Genomic DNA, 18,220 nt, shown 5'->3' with positions numbered 1-18,220 from the left:
GGAAGAGGAGAAGGCCATTCAGCCCCTTGATAAGCACGGTAGATCTGTATGTTGCCTTGGCTCTGTGTCCTTTTGCACCTTTGCCAAATGAAAATCTAGCAATTTCTGACAAACCAGTCAATTACTGCTTCTTGTGGGAGAGAATTCTTTACAATCTTTAACAGCATTATCATCTTTCACATGAAAAATGTGTCTTAGTTTCTCTCCTAATGCGATGGTTCTGACTTGAAGGTTATTTTCCATTGTCCTAGAATTCCACACAGGAAGTTTCCCTCTATCTATCCAATTTATTCCTTTGAAAAATCACAAAAGCTTCCATCAATATACTTTATAACCTTCTACCCTGCAGGGAATGCAAGCTTAGTTGAAGCAAATCCCTCCACATGATTTAATCCTTGGAGCCCTGGTAACAAAGCAGATTATTCTGTTTGTTTATTCACTGCTCCATTCTACATCCTCAGCTGAAAGGTTGCTACAATATGGAATCACGACAAGAAAATAAAATAATAGGTGTTTATGGAAGTCTAACGTGCCTGCTCTAAAAGTTTTAAAATATTTTTAAAAAGCTAAAATTGTTCAAAAGTTAAAGCTTTTTAAAAGAGGAGGATATCAACTCTGATACCTCGGTTGCCTGTTCCTTCATCAGTTGTCCCTCATTGGTGCTCTTCGGATTCTCACTGCGTATGGTTGCTGGTACCTTGGTGAGAATCTCCCGCACAAAGTCCATCTGGCCAAAATGCGCAGCCACGTGAAGAGCAGTGAATCCAGTCTTCAAGGAAGGGAAATGAGTTTGGTTAGATAAAGCTGCATTTGAGTTTCAGGGAGTGTCATCTCAAGGTGCTCAACCTGACAAAATGATCTGAAGTGAGATAAACCTCAAGATTATAAAGCGATTGAATGATGAAAAACTAGCAGGACTTTCAGAAGGTTCGTGGGCAAATATAAAAAGATTTGATGTTGCTTTTGAAGATATATTGGACTTTTACACTCAAGGTAACAAAACAATAATTTTAGTTCTGCTTCCACATGATTTGGTTTATATATAGAATACGGTATAAATGCATTTCTACAGATTGCAGATAGTTTGTCACATTAAAAGGCTAAGAGGCTGGTGGTAAACAAATATAACTCCTTCCTCCTTCAAATCATTCATGTTTTGGGAAAATTGACAGAGATAAAAATGTTCTTAAAGGCTCCTGCATCAAAGTTGCCAAACTCCACTTGAACTTTGAGTGATAGAATCATAGAGTCATAGAAATAGACCCTTTGGTCCTCCTAGTCCGCACTAATCAGATATCTAGTCCCATTTGCCAGCATTTGGCCCATATCCCTCTACATCCTTCCTAGTTATATACCCATCCAGATGCCTTTTAAATGTTGTAATTGCACCAGCCTCTCCTACTTCCTCTGGCAGCTCATTCTATACGTGCACCACCCTCTGCGTGGAAAAGTTGTCCCTTGGTCCCTTTAAATCTTTCCCCTCTCACCTTAAACATATGCCCTCTAGTTCTGGACTCCCCTACCCTGGGGAAAAAAAACCTTGGCTATTCACTCTATCCATGCCCCTCACGATTTTATAAACCTCTATATGGTCACTCCTCAGCCTCTGATGCTCCAGAGAAAAAAGCCCCAGCCTATTCAGCCTCTCCGCATAGCTCAAAACCTCCAATCCAGGCAACATCCTTCTAAATATTTTCTGAACCCTTTCAAGTTTAACAACATCTTTCCTATAGAAGGCCAACCAGAATTGAACGCAGTATTCTAAAAGTGGTCGAACTAATGTCCTGTACAGCTACAACATGACATCCCAACTCCTATACTCAAGGCACTGACCAATGAAGACAAGTGTGCCAAATGTATTCTTCATCACCCTGTCTACCTGTGAGTCCACTTTCAAGGAAATATGCACCTGCACCCCTAGGTCCCTTTCTTTGGCAACACTCTCCAGGACCCTACTATTAACTGTGTAAGTCCTGCCCTCATTTGCCTTACCAAAATGCAACATCTCACATTTATCTAAATTAAACTCCATCTGACACTCCTCAGTCCATTGGACCATCTGATCAAGGTCCATTGTACTCTTAAGATAACTTTCTTCACTGTCCATTACACCATCAATTTTGGTGTCATCTGCAAACTTACTAACCATACTTCCTATATTCACATCCAATCGTTTATATAGATGATGAAAAGCAGTGGACCCAAAACTGATCCTTATGGCACACCATTGGTCACAGGTCTCCACTGCGAAAAGCAACCTTCCACCACCACTCTCTGTCTCCCACATTCAAGCCAATTTTGTATCCAATTGGCTAGCTCCCCCTGGATTCCATGTGATCTAACCTTGCTAACCAGTCTACCATGCAGAATCTTATCGAACACATTGCTGACATCCAAACAGACAATGTCCACCGCTCTGCCTTCATCAAACTTCTTTGTCACTTCTTCAAAAAACTCCGTCAAGTTAGTGAGACATGATTTCCCATGCGCAAAGCCATGCTGACTATCCCTAATCAGTCCTTGCTTTTCCAAAAGCCTATCAATCCTGTCTCTCAGAATCCCCTCAACAACTTACCCACCAGTGATGTCAGGCTCACCAGTCTATAGCTGCCTGGCTTTTCCTTACCACCTTTCTTAGATAATGGCACCACATCAGCCAACCTCCAGTCTCCTGGCACATCACCTGTGGCTATCTATGATGCTTCCCAATGAAGCTCAAGCTTCCTTTAAGACATTCCAAAAGCCTACCAAATCAAAAGGCAGTAGCCAGCCATCTGCTCATTCCTCTGTATTTTCAAATGTATTGAGCATAAAGATGCCACTTGCTCTAAGGTATCACTGAGCTGCTTACCTGACTGAGGATGCCACTTTGTGGGCTGTTACTGAAGGCTGCATCTCTTTCTATGCTCAGCTATTTCCTTCTTTGAGGTTTTGAGTCAGGACTTTTGCTCCTATTTTTAGTTCAGCTTTGTACACAGTACAGCTTTGTAATCTTGGGCTTCCCAGTGGGAATGCCTTCTGAAGCAGAGGCCAATGAGAAAGAAAATAAATTTGCATTTATTAATATAGTACATTTCATGACCATCAGACATTTAAAAGTACTTTCCTCCAAATAATCTATTTTTGATGCATCCATGTAGGAGAAGCTAATTGGCACTTAGCAAACTTCCACAAACAGCAGTGCGATCTTGACCCAGATAACTGTTGTCAGCTGAAGGGTAAATACAGGCCTATGAACAGGGGATAACATCTCTGTTCTTTTTGAAAATAATGCCCATGAGATATTTCATGGCCACTTGAGAGGCAGACAGGGACTTGGTGTAAGGTCTCATCCAAAAACGTGTTATCTGTAACAAGGAAATGCTGGAGGATGAAACATGATTTGGATCATGGAGCAGGACATGAAAGCCTAACCATCCTACCCAGAGGCAACTGGGTTACCAGCTGAGCCACGATTGATATATACAAAGACAGAAAGAAGCTAGCTTGTAGGCCATTAAAGCAACGCCACAGGTATCTTTCTATCACATTGACTCGATCATCAGGGAATACACACCAAGAATACAGCCCCAAAGAAATGAAACAGTGCACATTCATGTCCTCTTTACCTGTAAATTGCTTTGTTGCATGAATTAGCTTCCAAGTACTTGCCATTTCATGGTAACACTGGATCCCTATTATGAACTGCCACAATACTGAATAAGCATCCTTCACAGACAGACCATTGGGATTTATGCACAGGGCATTAAGAGGAAGAGAACTTTGAAATGAAATTCTAAATCACTTGAGGCTAGTGCACTACATTGCAAGTTTGCAAAGTGTGTGGAGATCTAGTTTTCAAAACCTCTAATGTCTGACCATCACGTTTACCTGATTTATCCAATCAGAAAGTGGATAGGCATTGCAAAGCGTTGACTTTGTTAAGCATTTACCTATGACAAATCTATTCTATGCCAATGACGTATGAGTAAATGTGGATGGAACAAAAGGTACTATCGCCACACAGATATTAGATTGGCTGAGTGACACAGAGCATATCTCAGTGGTGTCTGGTTGTATTTCAGACTGGATGAAGGTGGAGTTCCTGAGCATTGCTGTTAGAGAACCTACTCTTCCTGATGGAGTGACTGAGACCTTACTCTGGAAGGCACAATTTCAAATCTGAGCATGTCATGGAGCTTGAATGTATTGTAAACTATTAGCAGAAAAGAGTAGAACTTCAGCAACTTAAACACTTCCACTGTATTTTTTGTAAAAATACAAGTGACAATAAATTCCTATTCTATTCAATTCTAGACAGTGGAATGGTCAGTGGAATATTAATGCAGAGAAGTGTGAATAGAATCAATTTTGTAGGGAGAATGCAGAGAAGTCATAAACTAAAGACTAAAGGGGTTGTGGGAGCAGAGGAACCTGGTGGTATATGTGTATAAATCATTGAAGGTAGTGAAGCAGGTTGAGAGGCTGGTTAATAATGTTTTATCCATGAGAGTATAGTAAGAGAGTTATGTTAAAACCATGTAAAACATTTGTTCAGCCTCGACTGGAGTACTTTGTCCAGTTCTGGGCACTACACTCTAGGGAAAGTTGTGGAGGCATCAGAGAGAGTGCAAAAAAGACTCATGATAGTGGTTACAGAAATGAGGAATTTCGGCAGTATCAATAGGGTGAAGACCTTGGGACTGTTCTCCTTGTAGAAGGTTCAGAGGAGATTTGATGGAAGTATTCAAAATCATGAGGGATTTTGAAAGAGTACATTGATAAATATTCCCATTGATGGAAGGATCTATCATATAATGAAAAACCATGTCAGTGGGTCATGGCTGGTTCAGCTATCGCTAAACAGATTTATGGATTTTGGCAAAATACTGATATTGGACTGTGATATCAACACAGCTGGAACATAAAAAGAGGATAAATTAAATAAAAGACAGCACAGATTTAAATTGATCAGTAAAAGATGTAATGGCCACATGAGGGAAAACATTTTCACGCATTAAATGATTGGAATCTGGAATGCACTGCTTGAAAATGCAAAGCAGACAAGGTCAAACTAGGCTTTCAAAAGATTACTATCTAAAAAGGAAAAGTGTACGTAGCTATTGGGAAAAGGCAGCGTGGCAGCAGGTGAATTGTTCCTTCAGAGGTCCAGCAAAGGCACATGGGCTATATGGTCTCTTCCTGTGCAATGGCAATTCTGTGCTTTTATGAAAAATAAACAATTGAAACAACTATGAATTTATTAAGTAACAATAAATAGGTAATTATCAGGGGTAAGATGACCACCGTGGGCACACTCTGTAACTACTAGAACAATTTGAACAGCTTTTGCAAGACATTCTTTAGCTTGTCTCTACCCAGGTTTCAAATGATAACCAAATCAATGTTAAAGCTAAGATAAATCAAAATGAGAAGCAAACATAAAGAGTCAGGCTTTGTCTCTAACCTTTGTGCTGGTTATTTTAAAGGATACAGTGCCTTTCAGGGCTTCCAGGACATTAATGTGGCCATTTTTAGCAGCTAAATGAATTGCATTCATTCCCTCCTGGTAAATGAAGAAAAAAATTAAACAATCAAAGTAATTATATTCAGGAAGAATAATAATTCCCAAGTACAGCAAGCAAGAAAACTGCTCAATCACATTCAGAAACTAACATCACTCTGTTTATTACCTTACTCAGATTAATGACAGTGAATTGAAACACAGAGCTAAGTGGTTGACACACTCATTGGGCTATGGTACTCTTGAGAAAGGTGTCATCGGCAGAGGTGTGAAACCCTGCCTTGAACAAAGTGACATCGGACCTAAAGCAAGGGAATGAAATGGGGAGGGATTCAGGATATGAGGCCTGTGCAGATGGCAAGCAATTACTAGAGCAAGTTTATCAACTCTATCAAGCGAGCGAGCACAGCAACTTTTGGGCAGAAGAGCAGCATTAAGCTAGTGCCGAACACCACTTGTATTGCTACTGCACAGCAGCATTGTGAACAACTAGCTTCAAGGGTTGCTCAAATGTTTGAGGTAACTTTCCTACAGGATAATCTGAGTTTGACATTCTTCCTATCACGCAATTGAATAATAATAATAATAATAATAAAATTAATAATGAATTTCAGTGCCAGTGTGATGCCAGGTACGCAGCCATATATCCAAAAGACTAGAAGACTAGAGTATCAAATAGCTTCTCCCTTCGCCTGTTCACATTGAGCATCTTATTAACTGCAACAAATCAGTCCATGTTTACAAAACTTGCAACAGCAGTATCCAACATTAGGTATGATTCTGCAATTGGAAAACATTTGTTGGATAATTCTGACTCTGCAAAGAATTACAAATGACATTCGATTTAGGATTTTTAGTTGGCTTGCAGTATGGTACGTGTGCGTGTACTAGAAACTGCACATATTAATACACAAAAATATGTTGTTTGCAACACAAAGACCACGTACACTCACGTCACTTCCTTCAATCCTGCAAAACAGCTGACACCCGTTTACATAGTTATTTTTCGGGGCAATGTCCTAACAAATCAGCTAACCAGTCTGGTTCAAAATCTAAACAAAGTCTGGCTATTAACTGTTGGTCATCAGTAACTGTTGCATTCTCCATGGCAGCATCTATAACAATCAGAGTCTACTTGTCAATCAGTCCCCATTCTCCCCTTGTACAGGATAAATGTTTGCTGTCCCGTTTATTGATATTTCTTGAGTTGTCCTGCTGCCTACAAGTTGAAAATATCGATAAAGGAATTACTTTTTGAGAAAGTATAACACTAATCATATTTTCCTGAATTAAAAATCTGAAGATGAATCTTTTTGTTGATATAGCTGTAACCTTGTATTTGTTAACTGAAAAATAGGGTTGACTTGCACATTAAGTAGAGACCTAAATAAGCATTTTGGTGCCAAACAAAATGGGATTGTCTTAAATAATGGGTCATTTTATACAGCATGATCTATGCTATTTGCTTTAGAAGGGATATTGCACAGATTCACCAGGATGATACAAGACCTAAATGAATTAATCTCCAAGGGCAGATTGCAATTCGTTACGCTCATATATCCTTAAGTATAGGTTAAGTTTAAGCAGTGATGTAATTGATATGTTTAAGATGATTGAAGAAATTTAGAATGCAGTAGGAGAAATTATTTTTCATTTCAGTAACTCACCACAGCTCCTATGACAGTATCTAACAATCCTGCAACCTCTACCACCTAGAAGAATAAAGGCAGCCATGTATGGGAACATCACTGGCTGCAAGTTCATTGCCAAGACATACAACATCTTGATTTGGAAATATAACACTCTTCCTTCCCAGTCACTGGGTTAAAATCCTGCAACCTCCTCCCTAGCAGCATTATGAGTGCACCTACTACCCAAGGACTGTAACAGTTCAAGAAGGCAGTTCATCACCATCTGCTCCCGGGAAATAGGGAATGGGCAATGAATGATGGCCCAGCTAGTTATGTCCATATCTCTGAAACAAACAAAAAAATCTATTTTCTCTGGTGGACAGAGTCCAGACTAAGAAGACTTGTTTTAAAATTAGAACTGAGCCTTTCTACATGTTAGTGGAGATCTGGAAAGCTGTCCATTAGAAAGGTTCTTGAGGTTAGGTCAATTGAAAATTAGATCAATAGATTCTGTTAGATGAAGGTATTAAGGAATATGGAACCAAGGTGGGTAAAAGGAGTTAAGATATTGATCAGGATGATAGGACAGATTTGAGGGGCTGAATCTCTTACTTCTGTTCCCATGTTCCTGTGAAATGTTCCTGTATTCAGTTTGATATATAGTTATCTTTATGAAAGTCTCACACAGAATCTAGTTTTGGAAAATCTGCGATACAGGCATCGAGGCTGGAGGCTCAGAGACGGTGGAATGGCTGCAAGCACTTGAAAGAATGGAGGCTTTGGGAACGGACAAGCAACAGCCACGTCTCATGCATGAATTATATAACACAAAGCTCACACTGCTATCATTGAGAGCTCTTTTTTTGATGGCCTCATGAGAATGGAACCTGGATTGCAGCCAAGTGTCACTTTGCTGCTTCCATTGGCACCACTGGTTTCATGGGAAGGCATTGAGGAGGACGAGTGATGGGCCGGAGTTGGGCACACATTGGGCTACCATCTCTGAGGATGACATTGCCCATGGCTACTGTAACCTGTCCCTGCTAACACCTACAGTGGCTGATATGTTGCAGAAACTGTTTGTCCATGCAAGGAAAAAACAAAACGCTTGTGGACTTTGAGATGTAGCTCAGTTAAACAGAATCATCTCGAGTTCACAGCAGGCAAACAGGTCATTGAACTCACTCCATCTTTGAAGGTGGTCATGTCCCATTTGGACACCTAACCCTAATGGCAGGTGAGCTTATTTTTATTTCTCCCTGAAGTTTCGTGATTTTTTTTTGCGTGTGAATTACTGCACGAGTTAGCAAATCCCACACACAGTACTCTCTAAAGAGTTTCTCCTGAATTCCTCATTGGACTTTTGTGATTGCCTTATATTTAAGACCTCCTTCTTCCCTCACCAGTTTTAAATGTTCCACAAGTGCAAAGGGTTTGTCAACCCAAACATAATTTTCGAGACCTTTATCGGGACTATACTCACCGCATTTTCATCAGTGGTGGATGCACCAGCCTCCAACAAAACCTTAACAACCTCAGCATGACCTCCAGCAGCAGCGAGATGGAGTGGAGTGGAGTCTTTGGTCTGAAAATGATAAAGTCACAACATTCAAAAACAAGCAAGTAAGTCTTTTCCTGCCTCAGTTAGAAAACCTTTTTTGTGTTTTTGTAAATTAAGTTGTTCTTTCAGTGCTTGTGAGATGAGGAAAGCTCATGTTGGGACTGTAATATTTTTAACTTTTCTCAGCCAGAATTAGAATCAAGTCCTGACAATACAATCAAAGCACGTTTGGCACAGAAGGATAAACAGGCAAAGCTGGTGAGTAAGACACACAGGCCAACATACCTCGTTTACTTCAAAACGGAGGACCAGTGCGGCCTATATGTTCATTTCCAAGTTGGCTGTGTTTGTTGACACCAGTAAATGCACACTATGCTTCATTTTAATTCATGCATGCATATACAAATGGTTTTGGGGAGGTACAGCCTGATTCCTGAGACAAGAGATTAATGCACCTGGGTAAAAGGGCAGAATGGTCCTCATGCAGACATGGAGGTGGGAATCCTAGGGGGTCATCCTGCTGAATCCTTGAGAAACTGACCCTAAGAAGCGTCCCAGCCTGAAATGTCAACTTTCCTGCTCCTCTGATGCTGCCTAGCCTGCTGTGCTTCTCCAGCTCCATACTGTGTTATCTATGTTAAAGAGCTGGGTGTTTTGTCAACAGGGTAAAGTGGAATTTTATTGGGGTCATTCCAGGGATTGTTTCTTTCAAAGTTACTGGTTTCAAAAGTGATCACAACAAATAAATGCAAATACAACACTTTTGACAAATCTCATTATAACATCATTGTGATTTGACAGGTTTTAATATATAGCACATTGGAACTGTGAATGCTATAACAGTTAATGAAATTCAAAATATCATTGAGGTGGGCATCACAGGTTAAAACATTTGAGGCACAGCTAAAAACGACAGAATTAAAGAATTGTACAGTGCAGAGAAAGGCCAATTGGTTAAACTTGCCTTTATGGCTCTCTGAATGCACAATTCACCCACTGCCAATCTCCTGCCCACTGCCTGAAAAACTGCCCATCTTCCCTTTTAGGATAACAATCTAATTTCCTTCTGACAGCGCATTCCAGATCCTGACCATTCATTGTGTGGAGGAACTTCTCCTCTTGTTTTTGTTGCTTCTTTAGCTTTAGTCCGTGCCCTTTTATTTTCGATCCTTCCAACCAGGGGAAGTTTTTCATTTTTTTACTATATCCGGATGGGTTGTGATTTTGACTACCTTGATCAGTTCTCCTCCCAACCCTCTCTTCCCCACGGAAAACAATCTCAAATTCATTCATCTATCCGTGTAACTGAATTTACCCATCCCTGGTAACTACCCTCATAAATCTTTTGTGCACTTTCAGTGCTTTCATGTCCTTTCTAAAGTATTGTGTCCAGAATGGGATGTAACAGCTGATGTCAAACCATTGTGCTATACCAGTTTAACGTCATCTATTTGCTGTTGAACTTTACCCAATTATTAAAGCCAACAGTACTTTATCAAGAGACAGTAAGAACTGCCGATGCTGGAGTCAGAGATAACACAGTGTGGAGCTGGAGGAACACAGCAGGCCAGGCAGCATCAGAGGAGCAGGAAAGTTGACGTTTTGGGTCAGGACCCTTCTTCAGAAATGGGGGAGGGGGAAGGGAGGTTTGAAATAAATAGAGAGAGAAGGGGTGTCACTGGGGAAGATAGGTGGGATGGTAATAGGTGAGTGCAGGTAGGCAGTGGAGGGGATTGGGTCAGTGAAGTGGGACGAGCGGATAGGTGGGAGAGAAGATGGACAGGTTAAGGAGGCGGGGATGAGAGGGAGGTACTTTATTAACCATGCTGTCAACCTATTCTGCAATGGTTTATTTACATATACACCCAACTTCCTCTGCTCCTGCACCATGTTGAGAATTCTATGCTATATTTTATATCTTCTCTGCTCATTCCTCCTACCAAAATGGATTTCTTTATATTTCTCTGCTTAAGTTTCATCTACTAATTCACAGTCCTTTCTAACAACTATCCATTTCCCTTTCAAGTTCAACTCTGTTGCTTCCAGAGTCCACAATCTTTCCAAGTATTGTTGAATCTGCAAATGCAGGTCTTGCGTGATGGCTTAGTGGTATTATTGCTGGATTGTTAATCCAGAGACCCAGATAACATTCCGGGGACCCGAGTTTGAATCCCGCCATGGCAGATGGTGGAATTTGAATTCAATAAAAATATCTGGAATTAAAAATCTAATGATGACTGTGAATCTACTGTCTATTGTCAGAAAAACCCATCTGGTTCACTAATGCCCCCTGGGGAAGGAAATTGCCATCCTTATCTGGTCTGACCTACGTGTGACTCCAGACCCGCAGCAATGTGGCTGACTCTTAACTACCCTCCGAGCAATTAGGGATGGGCAATAAATGCTGCCTAGCCAGCGACACCTTCATCCCGTGAATGAATAAAGAAAACAAAAAATTTGAAACTATAACCTGTACAGGTCTACAAAGTTGACATGGCTCCAACCACTTTCTGGCCATCAGAATATCCAGGCCAATATAGTGTTCAGATAGTTCCCATTAAGTCATTTATTGTTCACTTATCTATTTATTTTTGTTTATGTTCCCCAGAGTTTGAAGACCTCAGGCCTCACCTTGTTCCGTGCAGTAGTGACTCCAGCTTTATTGAATTTTAGCAGCTCTTTTATCACGGCGACACTTCCCTTTGATGCGGCAATGTGTGCACAGGTGGAGCCTTCCATGTTTGCAGAAGTCACCAGTTCCGGTTTCTGTTTGAGGAAGAGTTTCACAACCTCAGAATGGTTGTTTTCTGCTGCGAGGTGGAGTGGTGTTTGTCCATGCTGTCAAAGGTGGGAAACAGCAGAGGTCAATGATTAGAGATCATCATTGGCACCATCTCTTGGAAAAGTGTGTTCTGGGCCATTGTCAACCGAAGACAGCCATCACACTTCAGTTGGCCACGGGACGGCTATTGGGGGAATGGGAAAATATCGTTCAGAGTTTAACTAGAGTGCGGTTGGCATTTGGAACTACCGCATGGAGCAGTTGGGACATTTAGCAGAAATGCAGTTAAGGGAAAACTCGGTACATATCTGAGGGAGAAAAGCACAGATAGATATCCAAGCAGTCACAGAATTGCTGTAAAAGAGTCATGCTGTCTTTACAACTTGCACGCATCAGGACAGATGCAAGAATGCCAAATTTCCTTTTGGGAATTGGTATTCTTGTGATTTGGTGCTGACCAGTGCAAGATGAGAAGCTCTGACAGCATCCACATTATCTGTGACATAACTGCAGATGTGGATGTACTTCATACTGAAGTGTCTCTTTATGCACTCCTGTCATTGGTCATCCTAAGTGAACAATTAAAAGTAGAAAGATATTGTTGCATTGCACCTATTGATTCAGGGGAGCCTGTTCTAGCTTTAGGATTTAATTCTGTGCTGACAAAAGGATTCTTAAAATCCATCATGCATGGTTTATTATTTATCTGGCAACATGCCCTCAGGTTTCCTAGATAAATTCATAAAAATTCTGTTTGGTAAGGTGAACCTTTATTTGAGATCAGTAGTTTAAATCACATCACCCACTTTTAATACTGAAACAGAAGCAGGTCCCATTTCAATCCCTCATCTGTTAGAGACCAACAATATCAGCTTCATATAACAATATTATCAAAGGAGAGAGAAGAGGTCAAAATAAAATACTTATTTGAGTGCTGACTCCTTTCAGCAGACCCACTCTTATAGCATAGGAAGAGTCTCAATGAGAAGTTCAGTACACAGTGCATTACAGTACTGTAAAAGATTTAATAGCAGGGCATTTGGAAAACCCTGTTAGGATTGGGCAGAGCTAGCATGGGTTTACAAAAGAGAAATTTCTGTTAGATATAATTAGATAGAGTTCACAGATATCGTTCTTAGAGCTAAAGAGATCAAAGGGAATGGGAAGAAAGTGAGAACAGGGTATTGAGTTGGATGATCAGCCATGATCATATTGAATGCTGGAGCAGGCTTGAAGGACCACATGGCCTGTTCCTCCTGTTTTCTATGTTTCTTTATAACTTATTGGAGACATGAACCAAGGGTCAGAGTACAGCAAACACAGTTATTTAAATTTCTTGGAACAATGCATCCATCACCACAAGGCAGTTAGTTCTTCTTAGGTTTCATTTTAATGTCAACGTGTAAATCATTTAATTGCAGGTGTCTAATACATCAGGGAATTTAAAAACAAAATGATTGTCTTTCTTCTAGGACTGCATTCCTAAATGTCACATGTTTTGGAGCTATTTAAGGACAAACTACTCAAGTTAAGTTATGCTCTTTTGCAAAAAAAAGGTCAGAATTCAATGGGGGGAAAGTGTGAGGTTGTCAACTCTGGAACAGAGAAAAACAGATGAGAATGTTTACTTATGGATTGCAGTGTAGGAGCTATGGAGGGCCAAATGAATACAGGCGCCCACGTAGACAAAGCATTAAAACTTGTCCATGGGTTAGAAAACTCAGAAAGGCTAATGGAATTAGCCAGTAGGATTTCCAGTGGGATTGGAATTCAAAAATAAGGAAATGATGTTCATGAGTGTATTCAAGTTTGGGCACCAAACATCAGGAAAAATATATTAGCCTTGGAGGGATACAATGCAGATTTAGCAAAATGATACCAGAATTTAAAAGACCAAATTACATGGAGAGATTGAATAATCTTGGTTTGAATTCATTTTGAGTTTAGTAGGTTGAGCAACAATCAAATCATATCTTTAAATTGATGCAGAGGTACAGAGAAACGTGCGCTGTGATTTAACTCTTATCACCCTCCTTTCTCTTCTGATTGACGGTGTTAGATGCGGAAGGAAACATAATGTAATTGCCTTAGAGCATTTTGTCACACCAACTGGGAGTGAAAATCTGGAACTCACTCCCTTAACTTATAGCAGATGTGATCTCATTGAAAGACGAAAGATTCTGATGGGGTTTCATGTTGTAGAAACTGAGAGATCTGTTTCTTCTGGCTCAGGAATGCCCAAAGGGGGAAAAAAAATCAGTAAAAGATGCCAATAATACTTGCAAATCATCATACTGGTCCTCCATTCTGAAACTGACAAGACAGGTGGAACCAATGTATTTCATTCACCAGGTTTACTGGTTGTCCCTTCTGGGTCTGGATCAAGGGACATAGTATTAGGATAAAGCGTAAATTATTTAAGTTTGTGATGAGAAATTCCTTCACTTAAGTGGGCTAAGAATTTTTCTCCAACCCAGACGATTGTGGATGCTTTCTCATTGGGAAATGAGGAATGACATTAAACAGGAAATTAGAAATGTATGCGATAAGGGAATATTGGTGATCATGGGTGATTTTAATCTGCACGTAGATTGGGCAAATCAAATTAGCCACAATGCCTCAGAGGAGGAATTCCTGGAGTGTATACAGGATGGTTTTCTTGATCAACATGTGGAGGAAGAACCAGAGAGCAGGTCATCTTAGCCTGGGTGCTGTGTAATGAGAAGGAAATCATCGTCAATCTAGCTGTGCGAGATCCCGTGGGGATGAACGACTGTAACATGGTAGAACTTTTATCAAGATGGAGAGTGAGGTTGTTGATTCAGAGACTAGGGTGCTGAATCTTAATAAAGAAAACTATGAGGATGCGAGGCATGAGTTGGCCTCAATAGATTGGAGAGAGTTACTTAAAGGGATGACAGTAGATAGGCAATGGCAAACATTCAAGGAACGCATGGGGGAATTGCAACAACTATTTATTCCTGACTGTCACAGAAGCAAAATGAGTAAGAGGGCCAATCCATGGCTTACAAAGGAAATTAGAGATAGTATCTGATCTAAGGAACAAGCATACAGATTGGCCAAGAAAAATAATAAATCTGAGGATTGGGAGCAATTTAGAATTCAGCAAAGCAGGACCAAAGGATTGATTAGGAAGGGGAAAATAGAGTACGAAAGTAAGCTTGCAGGGAATGTAAAGACTGACACTAAGAATTTCTACTAGTATGTGAAGAGAAAGGGATTGGTAAAGACAAATGTAGGTCCCCTACAGACAGAAACGGGGGAATATATAATAGGGGACAAAGAAATGGCTGAGGAACTGAATACATACTTTGGTTCTGTCTTCACAGAAGAGGAAACAAATCAGTTACCAGAATTGTTGGAGGATGCAAGATTTAGTGAGAGGGAAGAACTAAGGGAGATCAATATTAGTTGAGAAATGGTGATGGGAAAATCGTTGGGATTGAAGGCTGATAAATCCCCAGGGCCTGATAATCTACATCCCAGAATACGTAAGGAAGTAGCTCTAGAAATAGTGGATGCATTGGTGGTCATCTTCCAGGATTCTATAGACTCTGGAACAGTCCTGGCAGACTGAAGGGTGGCTGATATCACTCCAATATTCCAAAAGGGAAGTAGAGAGAAAACAGAGAATTATAGACCAGTGAGCCTAACATTGGTAGTGGGAAAAATTCTCAAGTCCATTGTCAAGGATTTTATAGCGGACCATTTAGAAAGCAGTGGCAGGATCAGAGAGAGTCAGCATTGATTTATGAAGGGGGAATCATGCTTGTCAAATCTGTTGGAATTCTGTGAAGATGTAACTAGTAGAGTTGACATGGGGTAGCCAGTCAATATGGTACATTAGGACTTTCAGAAAGTGTTTGACAAAGTCTCACATAAGAGATTATTGTGCAAGATTAAATGCATGGGACTGGGGCAAGTATATTGAGATGGATAGAAAACTGGCTGGCAGAGAGGAAACAAAGAGTAGGGACTAATGGATCCTTTTCATATTGGCAGGCAGTAACTAGTGGGGTGACACAGGGATCGCTGCTGGGGTCCTAGCTATTCACAATATATATTAATGATTTGGATGAGGGGACAAAATGTAACATCTCCAAGTTTGCAGATGATACCAAGTTGGGTAGGGGAGTGAGCTGTGATGAGGATGCAGAGATCCTTCAGCATAATCTGGCCAGGTTGCGTGAGAGGGCAAATCATTGGCAGATGCAGTATAATTTGGATAGATGTGAGGGTTATTCAGTTTGGAAGTAAAAACAAGAAGGCAGATTACTACCTGAATGGCTGTAAATTGGGAGAGGGGAGTGTGCAGTTGGACCTGGGTGTCCTTGTGCACCAGTCGCTGAAAGTGAGCATGCAGGTGCAGCAGGCGGTAAAGAAGGCAAATGGTATGTTGGCCTTCATTGTGAGAGGTTTTGACTGCAGGAGCAGGGATGTGTTGTTGCAGATGTACAGGACCTTGTTGAGACCACACCTGGAATATTGTGCGCAGTTTTGGTCTCCTTTTCTGAGGAAGGATGCTCTTGCTTTCGAGGGAGTGCAGCGAAGGTTTACCGGGCTGATTCCAGGGATGGCGGGTCTGACGTATGAGGAGAGATTGTCTAGGATTGTTTTTGTTGAGGTTCAGCTAAATGAGGGGGGAATCTCATTGAGACTTATATAATTCTATCAGGACTGGACAGGGTAGATGCAGGGAGGATGTTCCTGACGGTGGGTGTGTCCAGAGCCAGGGGTCACAGTATGAGGATTCGATGTAGATGATTTAGGACGGAGATGAGAAGACGTTTCTTGACCCAAAGAGTGGTGAACCTGTGGAATTCATTACCACAGGAAGTAGTTGATGCCAAGACATTGAATGTATTCAAGAGGTGACTAGATATAGCACTTGGGGCGAATGGGATCAAAGGTTATGGTGAGAAAGTAGGATTAGGCTACTGAGTTGGCCGATCAGCCATGATAATGAAGAATGGCGGAGCAGGCTCGAAGGGCTGAATGGCCTCCTCCTGCTCCTGTCTTCTATGTTTCTGTGTTTCTATGAAATACCAGATTCTGAGAGTTTTGATTTTTCTCAGTCATGGGGAAGTGGTGGGAAAGTGGAGTTGAACTGAAGATCAGCCACAATCGCGATGAAAGGCAGAGCAAGCTCAAGGAGTCACATAGTCTACCCTGTTTCTACTTCTTATGTTCTTAGCTGATGGTGTTAACTTACAATATCAGTGGCATTCACGTCTGCCTTCATCTTGAGTAAACTGTTGCAAACATCAAGCTGTCCATTCCCTGCTGCCAAGTGGAGAGGAGTCCGCTTCGACTAAATGTATTTTAAAAAAAATTAACAATTGTTGTAAAAATGCATCTTCAATCTAAAAATATCGAAGCAGGTGACCTGCCTCACTTCCATATTTAAAGAACAAAACCCTTTTCAATCATATTGTAATTTTGATATTTCCCATTAGGGCAGGACAGCAGAAAGTTTGTTCCCCTGATTCTGTTCCCAAGTTGAGACACCACCTCCTTGACTATTGTTGCCTCCCTTTAGGGAAGTACATTATCTCACTGACTGCACAAGGCAGATTGTAAATCTGCCATGTTCAAGTTAATGGAATGTGAGGAGTGTGTTTCTATCTCCTGTCCTAACCAATATTTATCACTATACGAACATTGCTACAATACATATCAGGCCTTTGTCTGAAATGCTGTTTGTAGGATCTCATTAGGATCTCATCATGCTCAGACGCTCTGCTGCATTTCTCACATTGCAACATAAACAAGCTGCAAAGTGATTTGTGACACCACAAGGACATGAAAGACACCATAGAAATGCATGCCCCTCCTTTCTATAATTGTGCTCTGTGAAGCTATGGCACAATAAATTAAAGCATGTGTCTGAGAAATCTGTATTTAATTACATATGAATGCTTTTGATGATGGAACTAAATATCTCCAAGCTTGACATAACACAAAGCTGAGTGGGAAGGGTGAACTATGAAGAGGATGCAAAATGTGATTTAATGTGCTTCAGTGTGATTTAGTCAAGCTGAGTGAGTGGGCAAATGCATGGTAGATGGATTATAATGTAAATAAATGTGAGGTTATCCATGTTGGGAGCAAGAACAGGAAGGAAGATTAATATCTGAATGGCAAATAGACTGGGAAAGCGGAAGGTGCTTTGAGCCTTGGGTGTCCCAGTAGACCAATTAGTGAAAGTAAACGTGCAAGTACAGTAGGCAGTCAAGAAGGCAAATGGCATGTAGGCCTTCGTACAGAGAGGATTCGAGTACAGGACCAAGGATAACACGGTGTAGAGCTGGATGAACACAGCAGGCCAAGCAACATCAGAGGAGCAGGAAAGCTGACGTTTCGGATTGAGACCCTTCTTCAGAAATGGAGGAGGGGAAGGGGATTCTGAAATAAATAGGGAGAGAGGGGGAGGCGAATAGAAGATGGATGAAGGAGAAGATAGGTGGAGAGGAGACAGGCAGGTCAAAGAGGCGGGGATGGAGCCAGTAAAGGTGAGTGTTGGTGGGGAGTTAGGGAGGGGATAGGTCAGTCCAGGGAGGATGGACAGGTCAAGGAGGCGGGATGAGGTTAGTGGTAGGAGATGGGGGTGGGGCTTGAGGTGGGAGGAATGGTTAGGGAGGCGGGGACTAACTGGGCTGGTTTTGGGATGCGGTTGGGGGAGGGGAGATTTTGAAGCTTGTGAAGTCCACATTGATACCCTT

The 18,220-nt window shown here is 41.1% G+C and overlaps 1 protein-coding gene across 1 annotated transcript in view; it reads right to left on the bottom strand.

Annotated features, from left to right (window-relative positions):
* trpn1 (transient receptor potential cation channel, subfamily N, member 1) overlaps positions 1-18,220 on the bottom strand; it is a 173,055-nt gene that overhangs the window by 37,831 nt on the left and 117,004 nt on the right. Inside the window, exons 18-22 of the mRNA XM_048595966.1 lie at positions 16,711-16,809; positions 11,327-11,533; positions 8,618-8,719; positions 5,447-5,545; positions 623-769 (exon numbers count right to left, since the gene is read on the bottom strand). Coding sequence (XP_048451923.1) covers positions 623-769; positions 5,447-5,545; positions 8,618-8,719; positions 11,327-11,533; positions 16,711-16,809 — 654 coding nt within the window. The remainder of the gene's footprint in view (positions 1-622; positions 770-5,446; positions 5,546-8,617; positions 8,720-11,326; positions 11,534-16,710; positions 16,810-18,220) is intronic.

This window comes from Rhincodon typus, chromosome 4 (assembly GCF_021869965.1).
Source record: "Rhincodon typus isolate 14 chromosome 4, sRhiTyp1.1, whole genome shotgun sequence".
NCBI classification, from domain to species: Eukaryota; Metazoa; Chordata; class Chondrichthyes; order Orectolobiformes; family Rhincodontidae; genus Rhincodon; species Rhincodon typus.
Note: the sequence above shows the minus strand (reverse complement) of the source record. Positions and strands in the feature narration are given on the sequence as shown.